Source organism: Geotrypetes seraphini, chromosome 2 (genome assembly GCF_902459505.1).
Source record: "Geotrypetes seraphini chromosome 2, aGeoSer1.1, whole genome shotgun sequence".
Classification (NCBI taxonomy): domain Eukaryota; kingdom Metazoa; phylum Chordata; class Amphibia; order Gymnophiona; family Dermophiidae; genus Geotrypetes; species Geotrypetes seraphini.
In genome coordinates, this window is record NC_047085.1 from 2421662 (window position 1) to 2436069 (window position 14408).

Below are 14408 nucleotides of genomic sequence, written 5' to 3' on the forward strand. Positions count from 1 at the left end.
AAGAATATGGTATAAGATGAGGACAGACTTATTTGGCGACTAAAGGTTAAAGAATACAAAAGAATGATCAAAGAAAAGCGTTGCAAACATTACTCTCAAAAAATTAATTCTCCTACTTTAAATAGTAAGGAACTTTTCAGAATAGTCAACTCTTTGTTTGATATTGATTTACATAAACATTCTAATACAGATGTTCTACCTTCTGCTATGAATTTAGCCAACTATTTTGCTACAAAAATTCTTAATTTGAGATCGTCTCTTGTAGGTTCAAACTCAGATTTACCAATCTCTCTAATTCCTTTAGGAAAAAAGTTCAGCTGTTGATATGATCTGGAATCATTTTGAAAATCCAGACTGGAACCAATTCCTCAAGCTGTATTCAAAATATGTAAAATCAAATTGTCCACTGTATAACTGTCCACCGACTATTATGAAATCAGCCCCTATCTCCTTCAAGGCAAATTTCTGGCGGAACTTGGTCATATCCCCTTGTGACTCCTATTATTAAAAATTCTAAGGAGTCTGTTTCCTTGTCTGCCAACTCCAGACCTATTGCCAACATACCATTTTTTCTTAAACTAATGGAAAGATTGGTTAACATCGATCTCATGAAATACTTAGAGAAGTTCAACATCCTACACAACTCTCAGTCTGGTTTTCGCACTTCTTTGAGGGAGAAAACAGGCAGATAGACAAGGGCGACCTGGTCGACATTGTATATCTGGACTTTCAGAAGGCATTCGACAAAGTTCCGCATGAACGACTACTTCGGAAAATTGCGAGCCATGGAACTGAGGGTGAAATACTCACCTGGATTAAAAACTGGCTGGAGCATAGGAAACAGAGAGTGGGGGTAAATGGACAATACTCGGACTGGAAGAGTGTCACCAGTGGGGTGCCGCAGGGCTCAGTGCTTGGACCTGTGCTCAACATCTTTATAAATGATCTGGACATAGGTACGACAAGCGAGGTGATTAACTTTGCGGGCAATACGAAGTTATTCAGAGTAGTGAAGATGCAGGGGGATTGCAAAGATCTGCAACATGACATAATCAGGCTCGAGGAATGGGCATCAACATGGCAGATGAGGTTCAACGTGGATAAGTGTAAAGTGATGCATGTCGGTAACAAAAATCTCATGCACGAATACAGAATGTCCGAGGCAGTACTTGGAGAGACCTCCCAGGAAAGGGACTTGGGAGTTCTGATCAACAAGTTGATGAAGCCATCCACGTAATGTGCAGCGGCGGCGAAAAGGGCGAACAGAATGCTAGGAATGATAAAGAAGGGGATCATGAACAGATCAGAAAAGGTTATCATGCTGGTCCCGGAGACTTCGTGAGCTTCAACTTCTTGATCCCCTGATGAATTTCCTCCAGAAATATAGGACCATTCAGCTGATCTGCCTGTGCCTCGGAGAGTCGTGGTACAAAAATATCCCCAAAAAAGTGATCCCTGTCCGCCTCCGAGAAATCCCTCTGCGCATAGAGAGCACTATAAAACTCTACAAATTGTTCCCGTATTTGGGCCTCTTTGATAAAACACTCAACCCTAGTATTCTTCACCAATTTAATGAGTTGTTTTTTTCCAAAAAGGCCGTACCAAATTAGCAAGAAGTTTGCCTGCCTTACCACCCCACCGATAGAGACAAAATTTCTGATAGAAAATATCCTGGCGAGCATGGAGATCCAAGATCTCATCAATCTGAAGCCTGAGAGTTTTAATTTGCTGACCATCCTCCCTCTCAAGACCCACCCTATGACGCCGACGCAGGGCTGCCAGCTGCTCAGAGAGAGACAAAAGCTTCTCCCCCTGCTGTTTCCGTTTAGTGGCAACATACTGGATGATGTGACCCCTCAACACCGCTTTAGAGGTGTCCCAAAATATGGCAGGGTCTACTTCAGGAGTGTTATTGTATGAGGCATACTCCAGCCAGCGGGCCTGTAAATATGCCTGAAAATCCTTATCAGAATATAAAGCAGTGGGAAATCGCCAAATCTTATCTCCCCCCTGATCCGTAACTCACAACTAGCATCACAGCTGAATGATCTGAGAGAGGGGTTTTTTCAATAGTAACTTTGTCTACCCGCGCAAAGATCGTGGAGGACACCAAATCATAGTCTAGTCTGGAATACAGAGAACGAGGGTTAGAGTAGAACGTGTATTCCCGTTCAAATGGGTGGAGAGTCCGCCACGCATCTACCACTGCTAGATGGTCACACAAGAAGTTAACCCCCAGTCGAATAGAATTCCGGGACAGCGGCTTGGCAGGAGAAAAGTCAACAGTAGGGTCAGCTGTGATATTAAAATCCCCCCCACAATCAATTGATATGTAGGGTATTGCGCTACAATGCCTAACAGCCCAGAGTAGAATCTGTGACTATACACATTTGGGGCATAAAGGTTACAAAAAAGGTATTGGGATCCCCAAAACTCTCCCAAAATTATAATGAAGCAACCTTCCTTGTCCTGAATGGTCTTATGAATGCAGAGAGGGATCTGTTTATGTATTAAAATGGCCACTCCTCGCTGTCGACCATTGTAAGAGGAGTAGCGCACGTCTCCTACCCATTCTCTGCGCAGCTTCTCATGTTCAGCATTAGTCAAGTGGGTTTCCTGTAGGAAGGCAATGCCAACCTGTTGTTTCCTAAGCCAAGTAAGGATTTTCTTACGCTTGATTGGAGAGTGGATACCATCGACATTGAGAGTGAGCGCAGTTAAGTTAACCATAGCTGCTAAGCAAAAACAGCCACCACTGTGCCCAAAAGATGAAAAAGAAAAAACAAACCAGAGACCAGGACCCCCAGCTAGGCCCGTCTCCAGGAAACAGTAGCACTCCCACAGTCCCCCTGGCCCACCTTCTACTAGAGCCCTCCCCCCCACCCTGCTGCTGAACAAACCCCCTCACATTCATCCACATCCACACTACAAACATACTCCCAAACTTACTCCCCCTCCTTCCCATCCCGGAAAGTCCTCCCCAAACCTTCCAATTCCCCGTACCCAAGAAGGATTGCATACACTCAGCCCCCGAGCCTCTCTCCTAAACCCGGGTGTAGGAAAATGAGACCAAGGGATCCCACCGAACCCTAGTGCCCCCTCCACCCAGTACCTAGTCAAATCAAAGACTACTGGGTCAGAGATAGAAAGTGACCCCAACCCGAATACAGCCCTCAACAACCAACAGCCTCACAACAAATCCCAACTAATCCCCCCCACCCCCAGCTCCCCAAGCCACCCACTGTCCCCCCACCCCTGCCGTGGCTCTATCACTCCCGTACCTAACCTGGAAATCTCCCTCCCACCGGGACTATGCAAATGAAAACCCACAGCACTAAGAACCAGGCCCCCCCATCTCCCCTACAAACCCAATAGGGGGGTGATACAGTGAAACCGGGGCAGATGCAGAAACCTGCTGATAAAGTATCCAGAGTTGCCATAGAGCAGGGCAAATAACCAACAGAACAATATAGATCTACTGTACACATAGGGAACCTGAACGAACAGACCCCGCAATAATAAGGGGAGACCATCCATAGCTGGAATGAGGAGCTCGCCCGTGTCTCACTACAACCCACACACCCACCCATCCCCCCTCTGAGAACTGAAGCCAGTGTAGAGAAAGGGGAGAAGAGAAGGGGAGAGCTGAGAAGAAATCCGGAGTGCCGGACCATAAAAGTCCCCGGTACGATCGCAGCTGAAAGTAATAGCGAGCCCCATGTGCTGCGGATCCTGGTGAAGAGAAGAGAATACCCCCAGAATGAGGGAAACAATAAAGAGCAAAGAGCAGAGCAAACAAGGCCCACATACAGGGCAGGGCGCCAGAAGGCTAGAGAGAGGAAGCAAAAGGGAGAGGAGAGAACGAGAAAGCATAAGAAATAAAACAGCAGCCAAGAAAGAAAGATAAAAGAGGTAAACCAGCTGAACAGAGAGCCGCTGGGGTGCATTCCAAATCAGGAGTCACGCTCATCGGGAGGTCTCCCGATCGGGCTCAGGGCCTGAATTGCGGCATGCGGAAGGCGCCCAACGTGGCTCTTTTCGGCAGAATGGCATGAGGCCCCTCCCATATGTTTGCAAGCGGAAGTCCCTCGCTCGGGGGGCTGCTTCAGGGCTCCAGATTGGAAAAGTTAGAAAAGAGGGAATAGACTGCAAAGTACAAGGGCTAGGCAGGCCCCGCAGGTACCCTATTCAATATGTCAGCATGCTGGGGTAGGGAGGAGAAGGGAGAGTAAAGAAAGAACAACGAGATATAAAAGTCTCTATTCCAAGTCCCAGCAGGCAGAGTACTCAGCAGTTACTAGATGAAGGCAGGTCCAGGCGCTCTCGGGTCCAGTATGGGGGTGGCGGTCCACGGATTTCCCAAGCGCTGCATGCGTAAGGCAGTCAGCCCGGCAAGCCCTCCAGAAAGGTGCGTACCTCCGCCGGGGTGGAGAAATAGAGTGCTTTGTTGTTGTGGTGCACTCAAAGCTTAGCAGGATATTGCAGAGCAAAGCGAAGCTGGTGCTGGTGGAGTTGGGTGCAATACGGGGCCATCGCTCGTCTCAGCTCTGATACTTGCGGAGAATAGTCCTGGAACAAAAGTATTCTATGTCCCTCGTAGGAAACAAAGCTCTTCGATTTGTATCTGGCCATGAGCTGTTGCTTATCGACAAAGTTAAGAAACTGAGCAATCACCGGGCGCGGTCTTTGGTCTCCCTCCCGGCGGATCCCCAGTCTATGCGCCCTCTCAACCAGCAACGGGAGGCCTCCAGCGTCCATACCCATCTCCTTAAGCAGCCAAGTGGAGACCAAACAGGGCAGCTCCGCAGAGATGATAGACTCCGGCAGGCTTATAAGCCGAATATTGTTCCGATGGCTCCGGTTCTCCAGGTCTTCTGCTCGTTCCTCCAGCCGACAGCACTTCTCCTCGAGTGACTGGGCCCCTGCCTCCAAAGCCACAGTTCGGTCTTCTTGCGTTGACACCCGATCTTCCATGTGCTGCAGACGGGTGGCTTGCCTCTCCACCATGTCTTTTTATACCATCAACTGTAGATTGCAGCCGGGTAAGTTTATCATCCAAAAAAGCCGTTAGGTACTTTTTCAGCTCTTTAAAGACATCGGCAGGCAGGGTAATCGTCGGGCTGAGTTGTACTCATGTGGAGGAGGGCGCCGTCGCCATCTTGGCAGGAGTCGATGGGCCTCTAAGATTTTTAGCAGCCTTCGAGATTTAAGTCGGCATAACGGGTCGCCCCCGCAGAAAACAGGAAGAGCAGACAGCCTGCAACTCTACCTAGCCGACAAAAGCAATTTCAGGTCTCCAGTGCTGGGTTAGGCAGGATAAAGCAGATAATACAGCTCTAAGGTTGGGAGAGGTGGCTAGAGACGTCCATTCAGGCTGAGTGTATCAAGTGACGCCCCCTGTCATTCTCTAATAACAAGTTCATTCCCAATTTATCCGATCATTTTGAATTTCCAGGCACAACTTGTACACGTAGCACCTACTTGTTCGCCTTTCCATCCTTGAAGGGCTGAACCTACAAGAGATTTCTTGATAGATCATTATCATTCCAAGAAGGCAAATGGAATAAATGTTTAACCAACTTTATCTCAAACGCACTTTCTTACCAAACTTTTAGGAAGTCAATCAAAACTTATCTCTTTGATAAATTTATCTGATTCCACTTCTGCCTTGATGTACTTCTAAAACACTTCCAGGAAAAATGTGATTAATCTTACCATGCTAATGTAATTTTGAAAGTTTTTTGTAATATCGCTGTCTGTATACAGTCTCTTCCTCTGTAAACTGCTCTGAACTGTTTATGGTATTGCGGTATATTAAAATAAAGTTATTATTATTAACTATACAGTAACGTACCACTCCCCTATCTTATTTTACACCCCGAACACCCCCAGAGTGCAACTTCATCACTCAGAAAGCAGTGCTTAGGCCCTCATAAGGGCCCTCTCAGTCTAAGAGCCATACAAAGAAAGTGAGCAGCGTGTACCTGCATTAGACACCTCCACTTTACTGTGTGTGTGTTTCCAACCCACCTTGGCTACGATGTACATCTGATACACAGCTAGAGGTAAGGTAATAGCTGTCCTCAGTGCCACTGTGGCACAGATAATATTTGCCCACCAGGGCAACCCAGATGCATCCTGCAGACTGGTCAGCAAGTTCTCTGCCAGGTGAATTGGAGCCGAATCAGCAATGCTCTCGTACCAACCAGGCCTAATGCTGTTGTCAGGAACCGATGCTGCTGAGCAAAAGGCCAACATCCCAGTGTTTCTCTGCCATGATATTGGCATGCAAAGCCCAGTCGGGCTTTTATTAAAGGCTTTAAAAGGAAGAGTGGATGAGCTAGACAAAGGGTTCTCCTTTCCCCGAGTGGCAAAGACTGCAGATAAAGTTGAAGCGTTCCAAAGCACACGTCTCTGTAAAATGATGCCAAGTGCATGTGGACGACAGACATTGCGGAGTGGAAGGGCCACCAGTCTTCCAGACTTCCAGTACATCCTAGGAAACCTGACAAGCAAATTGTAAACTAGTTACAGAATGCACAGCAGAACAAAGCTGCAAATATCTTTCAAGTGGTTAATTCTGTTCAGACAGACATAAAACAAAAGCAGAGAAAACACTTTTACTGAAATCACAGATTTAATAGCACATCATTTTCTGAACTGTGTAATTAGATGCTTTGTGAGCTCCCAGGGATTGCCTGGTTTTCTTGATGTATGTAATCCACACTGAATTTGTAAGGTATTGTGGCAGGGTCCACACCCACCAGCAGGCCAAAGCCCAGCCCTAGCCATTAGCGCAGGGGTAGGCAATTCCAGTCCTTGAGAGGCACTGGCAGGTCAGGTTTTCAGGATAGCCACTAAGAATACATACGAGATGGATTTGCATGCACTGCCTCCTTGAGATGCAAATCTATCTCATGCATATTTATTGTGGATATCCTAAAAACCTGACCTGCCTGTGGCTCTCGAGGACTGGAATTGCCGACCTCTGGACTAGCGTCTTTGAGGTGCCAGTGGAAGTTATGCAAGTATTTTGACTGAATTTCAAATAGCCACTGAGCCTTTCATTCACGCAAAAAGAAATCAGCAATTTCATGTCAATAATATCAACTTGGTCTCGGGGTTCCGCAGGGATCACCACTTTAAATGACGCTCTTTAATATCTATTTCTCTTCTCTCGGGCCAAGATTGTCAAATTGAGGTGCTAAATTGTTCAGTTATGCTGATGATATTACAATAGTTCCCTGTAAAACATCATTGAGTAGTATAATCCACATTATTGAGGCTATCTGAGACTATAGAAACTAGGATGTCGGAGTTCAAATTAAAGTTGAACCCCGACAAGACTAAATTCTTTTTTGCCTCTCCTCAACAACTACCCCACGATTCATCTATATTCGTCAAATCTTTGCAATATACAATCCATTTCACAATCAAAATTCTGCGTGTTACCCTTGATTACAATCTAACTGTGAAACATCAAGTTGATACTGTGATTCAGAAGAGTTTCTCCATGCTGTGGAAATTGCGTATACCGAGATCCTATTTTGAAGCCCCAGTATTCAGATTTCTGGTTGTCTTTAATTCTAAGCCAACTCAATTACTGCAACATAGTAGATCTTGTAGAAACCAAGAAAAATGCTAGGAAATACGATCATGTCTCACCATTGTTAATAGATGCTCACTGGCTTCCAATTGGTCATAGAATCACCTTTAAAATAATGCTGCTCATCTTTAAAACTCTAGCCTCCAACGAACCTCAATTTATATCTAGACTATTAATACCTCACAGTTCTCAACGCTCACTCTGCTCTTCTGGTCAAAATCTCCTTACAGTCCCCTCTCTGAAAATTATTGGAACAAGAAGAGCTGACATATTCTCTGTGATAGGACCTCAATGGTGGAACGCCCTGCCACAATACATTAGAAATGAAAAAGACGTTACAACATTCAAAAAACTTTTAAAATCTTATTTATTTAGAGATGCTTTCAATATTTAAATGTTTAGTGAGATTCCAAATCATGCTGTGGTTTAACTTCCCCTTCCCCTTTTGTTTTTGCCATTCCTTCTACCCTAAATTGAAAATTGTAACTTTTATTCTTTCCCTCCCAACTCATGTTTGTTTTTGATGAAAGTATATTGTTAAATGTTTGTTTCTTTTTATTATACTCTATTTTGATTTTGTACAGCGCTTAGTGATTCTAATAGGCGATTTATCAAATTTATTAATAAACTTGAAAAACATCCTAAGAATGTGAATTATTCAGAAACTTATATATAATCAAAGGAAGTAGGTCCGAATTACTCCACTGTATCAAGAGCTGCATTGGCTCCCAGTGGAGGCGCGTACTGTATTTAAGCTGGGCTGTTTCTATTATAAAGTCGCTACTGGTCAAGCTCCACAATATTTGTCTTTTCAACTCAGAAAAATCCAAGAAAAACTCACACTTGATTTGTTTTCTCTTAAGTACAAAAAATTTCATGAGCGACAACTTTCAAGTTTTATTAAGAATTTGTTATCCCGCCTTTTTAAATTACAAAGCGGCTTTACAATAAATAAAAAACTGAAAACAGGGCGTACAGATATAGTAAAATTAGTAACTAATTTTTATCCAATAAAGACATCTACAAAGTCTCACAAATCAAACTCACACGAGAGGAAAAAGGGTAGAACGACAATAAACAGAAAGAAAAGAACAGTTAAAGGCAAAAAAACAGAAGGTAAGGGGTAAAAATTTAACCTGTATTGCTATAATTGCCACAAAAGCTGGGCTAAATATCAATTTAAATGTCCTTCAAAGGACAGTCATAATACAAACGCATCATTAAAAAGTTGCATTGCATGATAGTAACTTTAAGAATCTGTTCAATTTAGAAAGCATTTGAAAACTCATCTTTTCAAAAAATTCATAGGCAACTAATTCTTTAACTATTCATCCTGTACAAATTATTAATCTTTTGTAAACTGCATTGAACAACCTGGTTCTGTGGTCTAGAAATGGATTTATTGTATTGTATTATTTTCTTTACATAACATCTTGCATAAGGCCATTAGCTCCTTATTTCACCTTTCTGTACACTTTCAGTGTCTGCGACTTAGGAAATCAGCTTTCACATTGTCCACTGATACTCGTATTCCTGTTTACAGGAAAGAAGATTAGCAAAGATAGAACCTAATCTTCCCATCTAATGCAACAAGAATATCAGTCTTGGCTAGTGGGATATACCAAAGTAGTCTCCAGTGCCTAGGGAGGGACAAGTGGACCTGCTGCTAGTACCACAGAACTAAACGCCTACTGAAGAAACTGTGGAGTCACGGGGTGGAAGGGGACGTGCACAGATGGATCAAAAATTGGCTGGCGGACAGGAAGCAGAGGGTAGGAGTAAAGGGGCACTACTCTGACTGGATAGGGGTCACAAGTGGTGTTCCGCAGGGGTCAGTGCTGGGACCACTGTTGTTCAATATATTTATCAATGATCTAGAAACGGGGACAAAGTGCGAAGTTATCAAGTTCGTGGATGACACAAAACTCTCCAGAACAGTCAGAAATGTTGAAGAATGCAAAGACCTGCAGAGCGACCTGAACAAACTGAGTGAGTGGGCAAAAAAATGGCAGATGAGCTTCAATGTGGAGAAATGTAAGGTCTTGCACATAGGGAAGGGGAACTCCAGGTACAGCTATACGATGGGAGGGAGGGTACTCGGGGAAGGCAGCCAAGAAAAAGATCTGGGGGTATTGGTGGATAACACAATGAAGCCGGAGGCGCAATGTGCAGCGGCCTCAAAAAAAGCGAGCAGAATGCTGGGCATTATCAAAAAGGGTATTACTACCAGAACGAAGGAAGTTATCCTGCCACTGTATCGAGCAATGGTGCGCCCACATCTGGAATACTGCGTCCAATACTGGTCACCATACCTCAAGAAGGACATGGCAATACTCGAGAGGGTCCAGAGGAGAGCAACGAGGATGATAAAGGGTATGGAGAACCTCTCATATGCCGAAAGGTTAGACAGGCTGGGGCTCTTTACCCTGGAAAAGCGGAGACTGAGAGGGGACATGATACAGACTTATAAAATTATGAAAGGCATAGAGAAGGTGGAGAGGGACAGATTCTTTAAACTAGCAGGGGCAACTAAAACAAGAGGTCACTCAGAAAAGCTGAGAGGAGACAGATTCAAAACAAATGCAAGAAAGTTCTTCTTCACTCAACGGGTGGTAGACACCTGGAACGCGCTTCCCGGAGAGGTGATAAGCCAGAGTACAATTCTGGGGTTCAAAAAGGGACTGGATGACTTCCTGGAAGTGAAGGGAATAACGGGGTACAGATAGAGGTTTACCTCACAGGACATTGAGCAAATAGGATATGGACTTTTTAGGTTAGGTAGGGAACATTTTCAGGTCATGGACCTGGAGGGCCGCCGCGGGAGCGGACTGCCGGGCGCGATGGACCCCTGGTCTGACCCGGCGGAGGCAATGCTTATGTTCTTATGTTAAACTCTGCATCCCATATGGCTGTTACATCCACCCTGTAAAACTTACTAAAAGTGTGTAGTCAAGACCTCATAGCTGCTCTACAAATTTCTTCAAGCGAGACAGTTCTAGCCTCCACCCAGGACGACATCACCCCTCTGGTGGAAATGTGCTCTTACTCCCATGGAAAACTGTTTTCCACTCCCAATATAGGCCAAAGAAATTTTCGGATGAATCCATCTTGAAATGGTCACCTTTAATGCTGACTGCCCCATTGTGCTGCACCCAGGAGCACAAAGAGATGATCGAACAAGTGACAGTCATTCGTCATCTCTAAATAGCGAAGATCTTAACTTCCTCCTTTGCTCCGAAGGGCAAAAGGCCAGGAAATACACTTTCTGTTTTTTGTGAAAACTAGGAACTACCTTCAGTAAGAAGGAAAGTACTGTTTGAAATGAGACACCAGTCTCCGAAATCTTGAGGAAAGGTTCCCTGCAGAACAGAGTTTGCAATTAAACTAAAACTTAGTTTTATAGACTAGGTCATCAACCAAAAGGAGCTTGACTCAGTTAACAGTAATGTAATACATAATACATAAACTTGACAAGGAAAAGTAGACTAGAATAGTTAGTTTCCAAAATATTTAGCAAACAAAAAGGTTTTCAGAGCTTTCCGGTATAAAGGAAAAGAACCTAAACTTAATATAAGCGGTAAAGCATTCCAGAATTCGGTTAATTTAAAAGCAAAAGAATGACTAAATCTCTTGAAGGTTCTAGCAAGATAAGACCTATGCACATTCCAGTCTAAAGGAATCAAAGTGATGAAAATGCCAAATAAGATCTTAAATGCAATACAAATGCACTTGAATTGAATTCTGAGATACACTGGGAGCCAATGTAATTCCTTGAGCAGAGGGGTTACGTGATGGAATTTACTCTTACTGAAAATAAGCTTAGCTGCAGTATTTTGTATTAGTTGAAGTCTCTGCAGACTAGCCTTTGAAAGGCCCAAATACATTGAGTTACAATAATCCAACCTTGACAAAATGATTGATTGAACCAATACTGAGAAATGTTGCTGATGAAAGAGTGCTCTCACTCTTCTCAGAACACGGAGGCTGAAAAACTACTTTTTTACAAGCGAACTTAATTGTTCTTTGAATGTAAGTGATGAATCGATGACAGTACCCAATATTAGCAAGGAAAACTCAATTTTCAAAGATTCTCCTCAGTCTAAGATCACAGCAGAAGGAAGAGAGTCTAACTTTAGGCCAAGCCATAAAAGCTTAATCTTGGCAGCATTTAATTTCATCTGGACCATCGTCACCCAGGACCAAAGTTTGGCAATACAGTAGTTAATATTGAGTATCAGATCATCGAGCTGTGGGGTCAACCTCAAGTAATATAAAAATATCATCAGCGTATGTTAGTAAAGTTTTTCGGGAATTCAAATCGTAATATTTCAATGTGCTCATGTAAATATTAAATAAAATTGGAGACAATGGAGAGCCCCTGGGGAAACCACAAAGGGCCCTCCACGATTTTGAGTTGGAACCTTCCATATTAACTGAATAAGAACGGGAGGATAAAAATTTAATGAATCAATTTAAGACAGTTTGGTTAAGGCCGATTTCTGAAAGCAGGTAGTGCAGAATATTATGATTAACTATGTCAAAAGCTGAAGAGAGATCAAACTGAAGTAAGATAGCATGTTTCTTACTGGACTGTAACTGTTGGATCTTAGAAAGGAGAGGAACCAGAAGAATTTCTATACTGAAGTTTAGGTGAAACCCATGCTGAAAAGGCAAGAGATTAGAAAATTTCTCCAGATAACTTGAGAGTTGGGTGGCAGCAATTGATTCCATAAGTTTAGTTAAGAGGGTTATGTTAGCAATCAGTCTATAGTGGGAGGTGACAGTTGGATCGAGATCTGATTTTTTCAGAAGGAGAGTAAGACTTATTATACCCATCATATGATGTGAGAAAAATCCTGTTTCCAAAGCATAATTTAATAGTATAGTCAACCAATTGATCGCTTAAAGAGGAATATTGGCAAAAAGATAAGAGGGAAAAGGATCAAGAATACATTTACATCATCAATTTTGCACAAAGTTTTGAGACTCAGATACTGAGTCAAATGAATACAAAAAGTGATCAGCTGGCGTCAGCATTGGAGTCCCTTAGAGTCCCTTAAAAAGAGACCAAGGTTCACTACAGAAAAAGAATTCCTAATAGTAACAACTTTATCTTCAAAAAAAGAAGCAAGAGTGTTTGCTGTGAATAATGAAGCCTGAGAAGATGTATGATCATAATTGGTCAATGTATGCCAGAGTCTAAATAAGGTACAACTTTGATGATTAGAATTAGCAATTTTACCTCCATAGTAGTTTTTTCTTGCTTTCCTCAACTCAGTTACATTTTCTTACAGTAAGCCTCCAATTAAGTTTATCTAAGTCTGAAGTAGATTTCTTCCATTTTCGTTCAAGTTTCCTACATGTTTGCTTACGTTCTCTATGATACCCTTCTGGCCAAAGTCACAGCCACTAAAAACACAGTCTTGACTGTTAAGTCCATGAGCAAGGCCTCCTCCATGGGCTCATATGGAGCCCAAGTTAGTGCCTGCAGGACGGGATTAAGATTCCATGATGGAAAAGGGTGGCGCACAAGAGGGTGAAGATGCAATGCTCCCTTTAAAATCCTGGACATATCTGGATGAGAAGCCAAGGTTCGCTACTTGGTCTGCCTTCTAAAGCAGGAAAGACATTACATTACATTAGAGATTTCTATTCCGCCATTACCTTGCGGTTCAAGGCGGATTACAAAAGAGATTAAAAAACAGAGGGTTACAATGGAAGAACATTTGTCCTTTCTAGAGAGGTAAAGAGTAGGTTATGTAGTTTCTGTGTGGCGGGAAGTATGAAGTTATGCTTGTTTCAGGAATTTCTTAAAGAATGTAGTTTTTATTTCTTTTCTGAAGTTATGCCTGTTTCAGGAATTTCTTGAAAGACTCATTATCTGTACCTTGAGTGAACCTAATACAAGGCCTTTATTGAGCCTTCCTGAAGACAGGCTAAGACCATGGCAATTGGGGCCTTGGTCAGATCTGCATCAGCTCTGGAAACACTTCCAAACCTTTTTATAGGCTGCTAAAGTGGATTGCTTCTTAGATCTTAGCACGGTGATTATCACCAAGTCTGAATAGCCTTTGCACACTAAAACTTCACACTCAAGAGCCAAGCCGTAAAAACAAAGTGATCTGGATCCTCCAGGGCAATGAGCCTTGCAAGATAAGTTCCAGATGACAGGGAAGCCTGAGCCCCTTGCCCCTCTGTAGATGCACTAGGTCTGCTTACCACGGCCATCTCAGCCAGTCAGGGAGAGTGTAGCATCGTGCTTAAAGCTATAGCCTCAGCACCCAAAACATAGCAACAGCACGCAATCAGTCCTCCTATAATTCCACATCTCAGCAGCATTCGATGCCATAGGCCATTCACTCCTAATATTCAGACTCAGTGAGTTAGGCATACGAGGTACTGTTATGAAATGGTTCATAGTACAGTATTCTTCTTTACCAGAACCCATGAAGTTAGAAAAGGTAATGACATGTCTCAGACATGGAAGGCATCCTGTGGAGTTCTGTGGTATTCACCTCTGTCCCCTGCCCTATTCAACATATATTTATTTATTTATTTCTAAACCACCTATAACTAAGTGGTTACTAATTAAAACATTCACAATTGTTCAAGTACAATACAGTTACATCATAATCACATAGTAATTTAGTCCACTTTAAGTTATGTCAAAAGCTCAACAAATATACATATTATCCATCCCAACTAAATAAGGTGCAGTAATAACAATTCAGGATTCTTAACAAATATGCCTACTAGCAAAGTTTCAGAGGAAAGCCTCCACATACAGTTGTGTCTTCAACAT

General features: G+C 43.0%; 1 protein-coding gene across 1 annotated transcript in view; it reads right to left on the bottom strand.

The window, feature by feature from the left end:
* The window catches only part of LOC117355151 (cytochrome c oxidase assembly protein COX18, mitochondrial), a 58421-nt gene that overhangs the window by 41985 nt on the left and 2028 nt on the right, over positions 1 to 14408 (bottom strand). The window contains exon 2 of the mRNA XM_033933280.1: positions 6031 to 6505. Coding sequence (XP_033789171.1) covers positions 6031 to 6505 — 475 coding nt within the window. The remainder of the gene's footprint in view (positions 1 to 6030; positions 6506 to 14408) is intronic.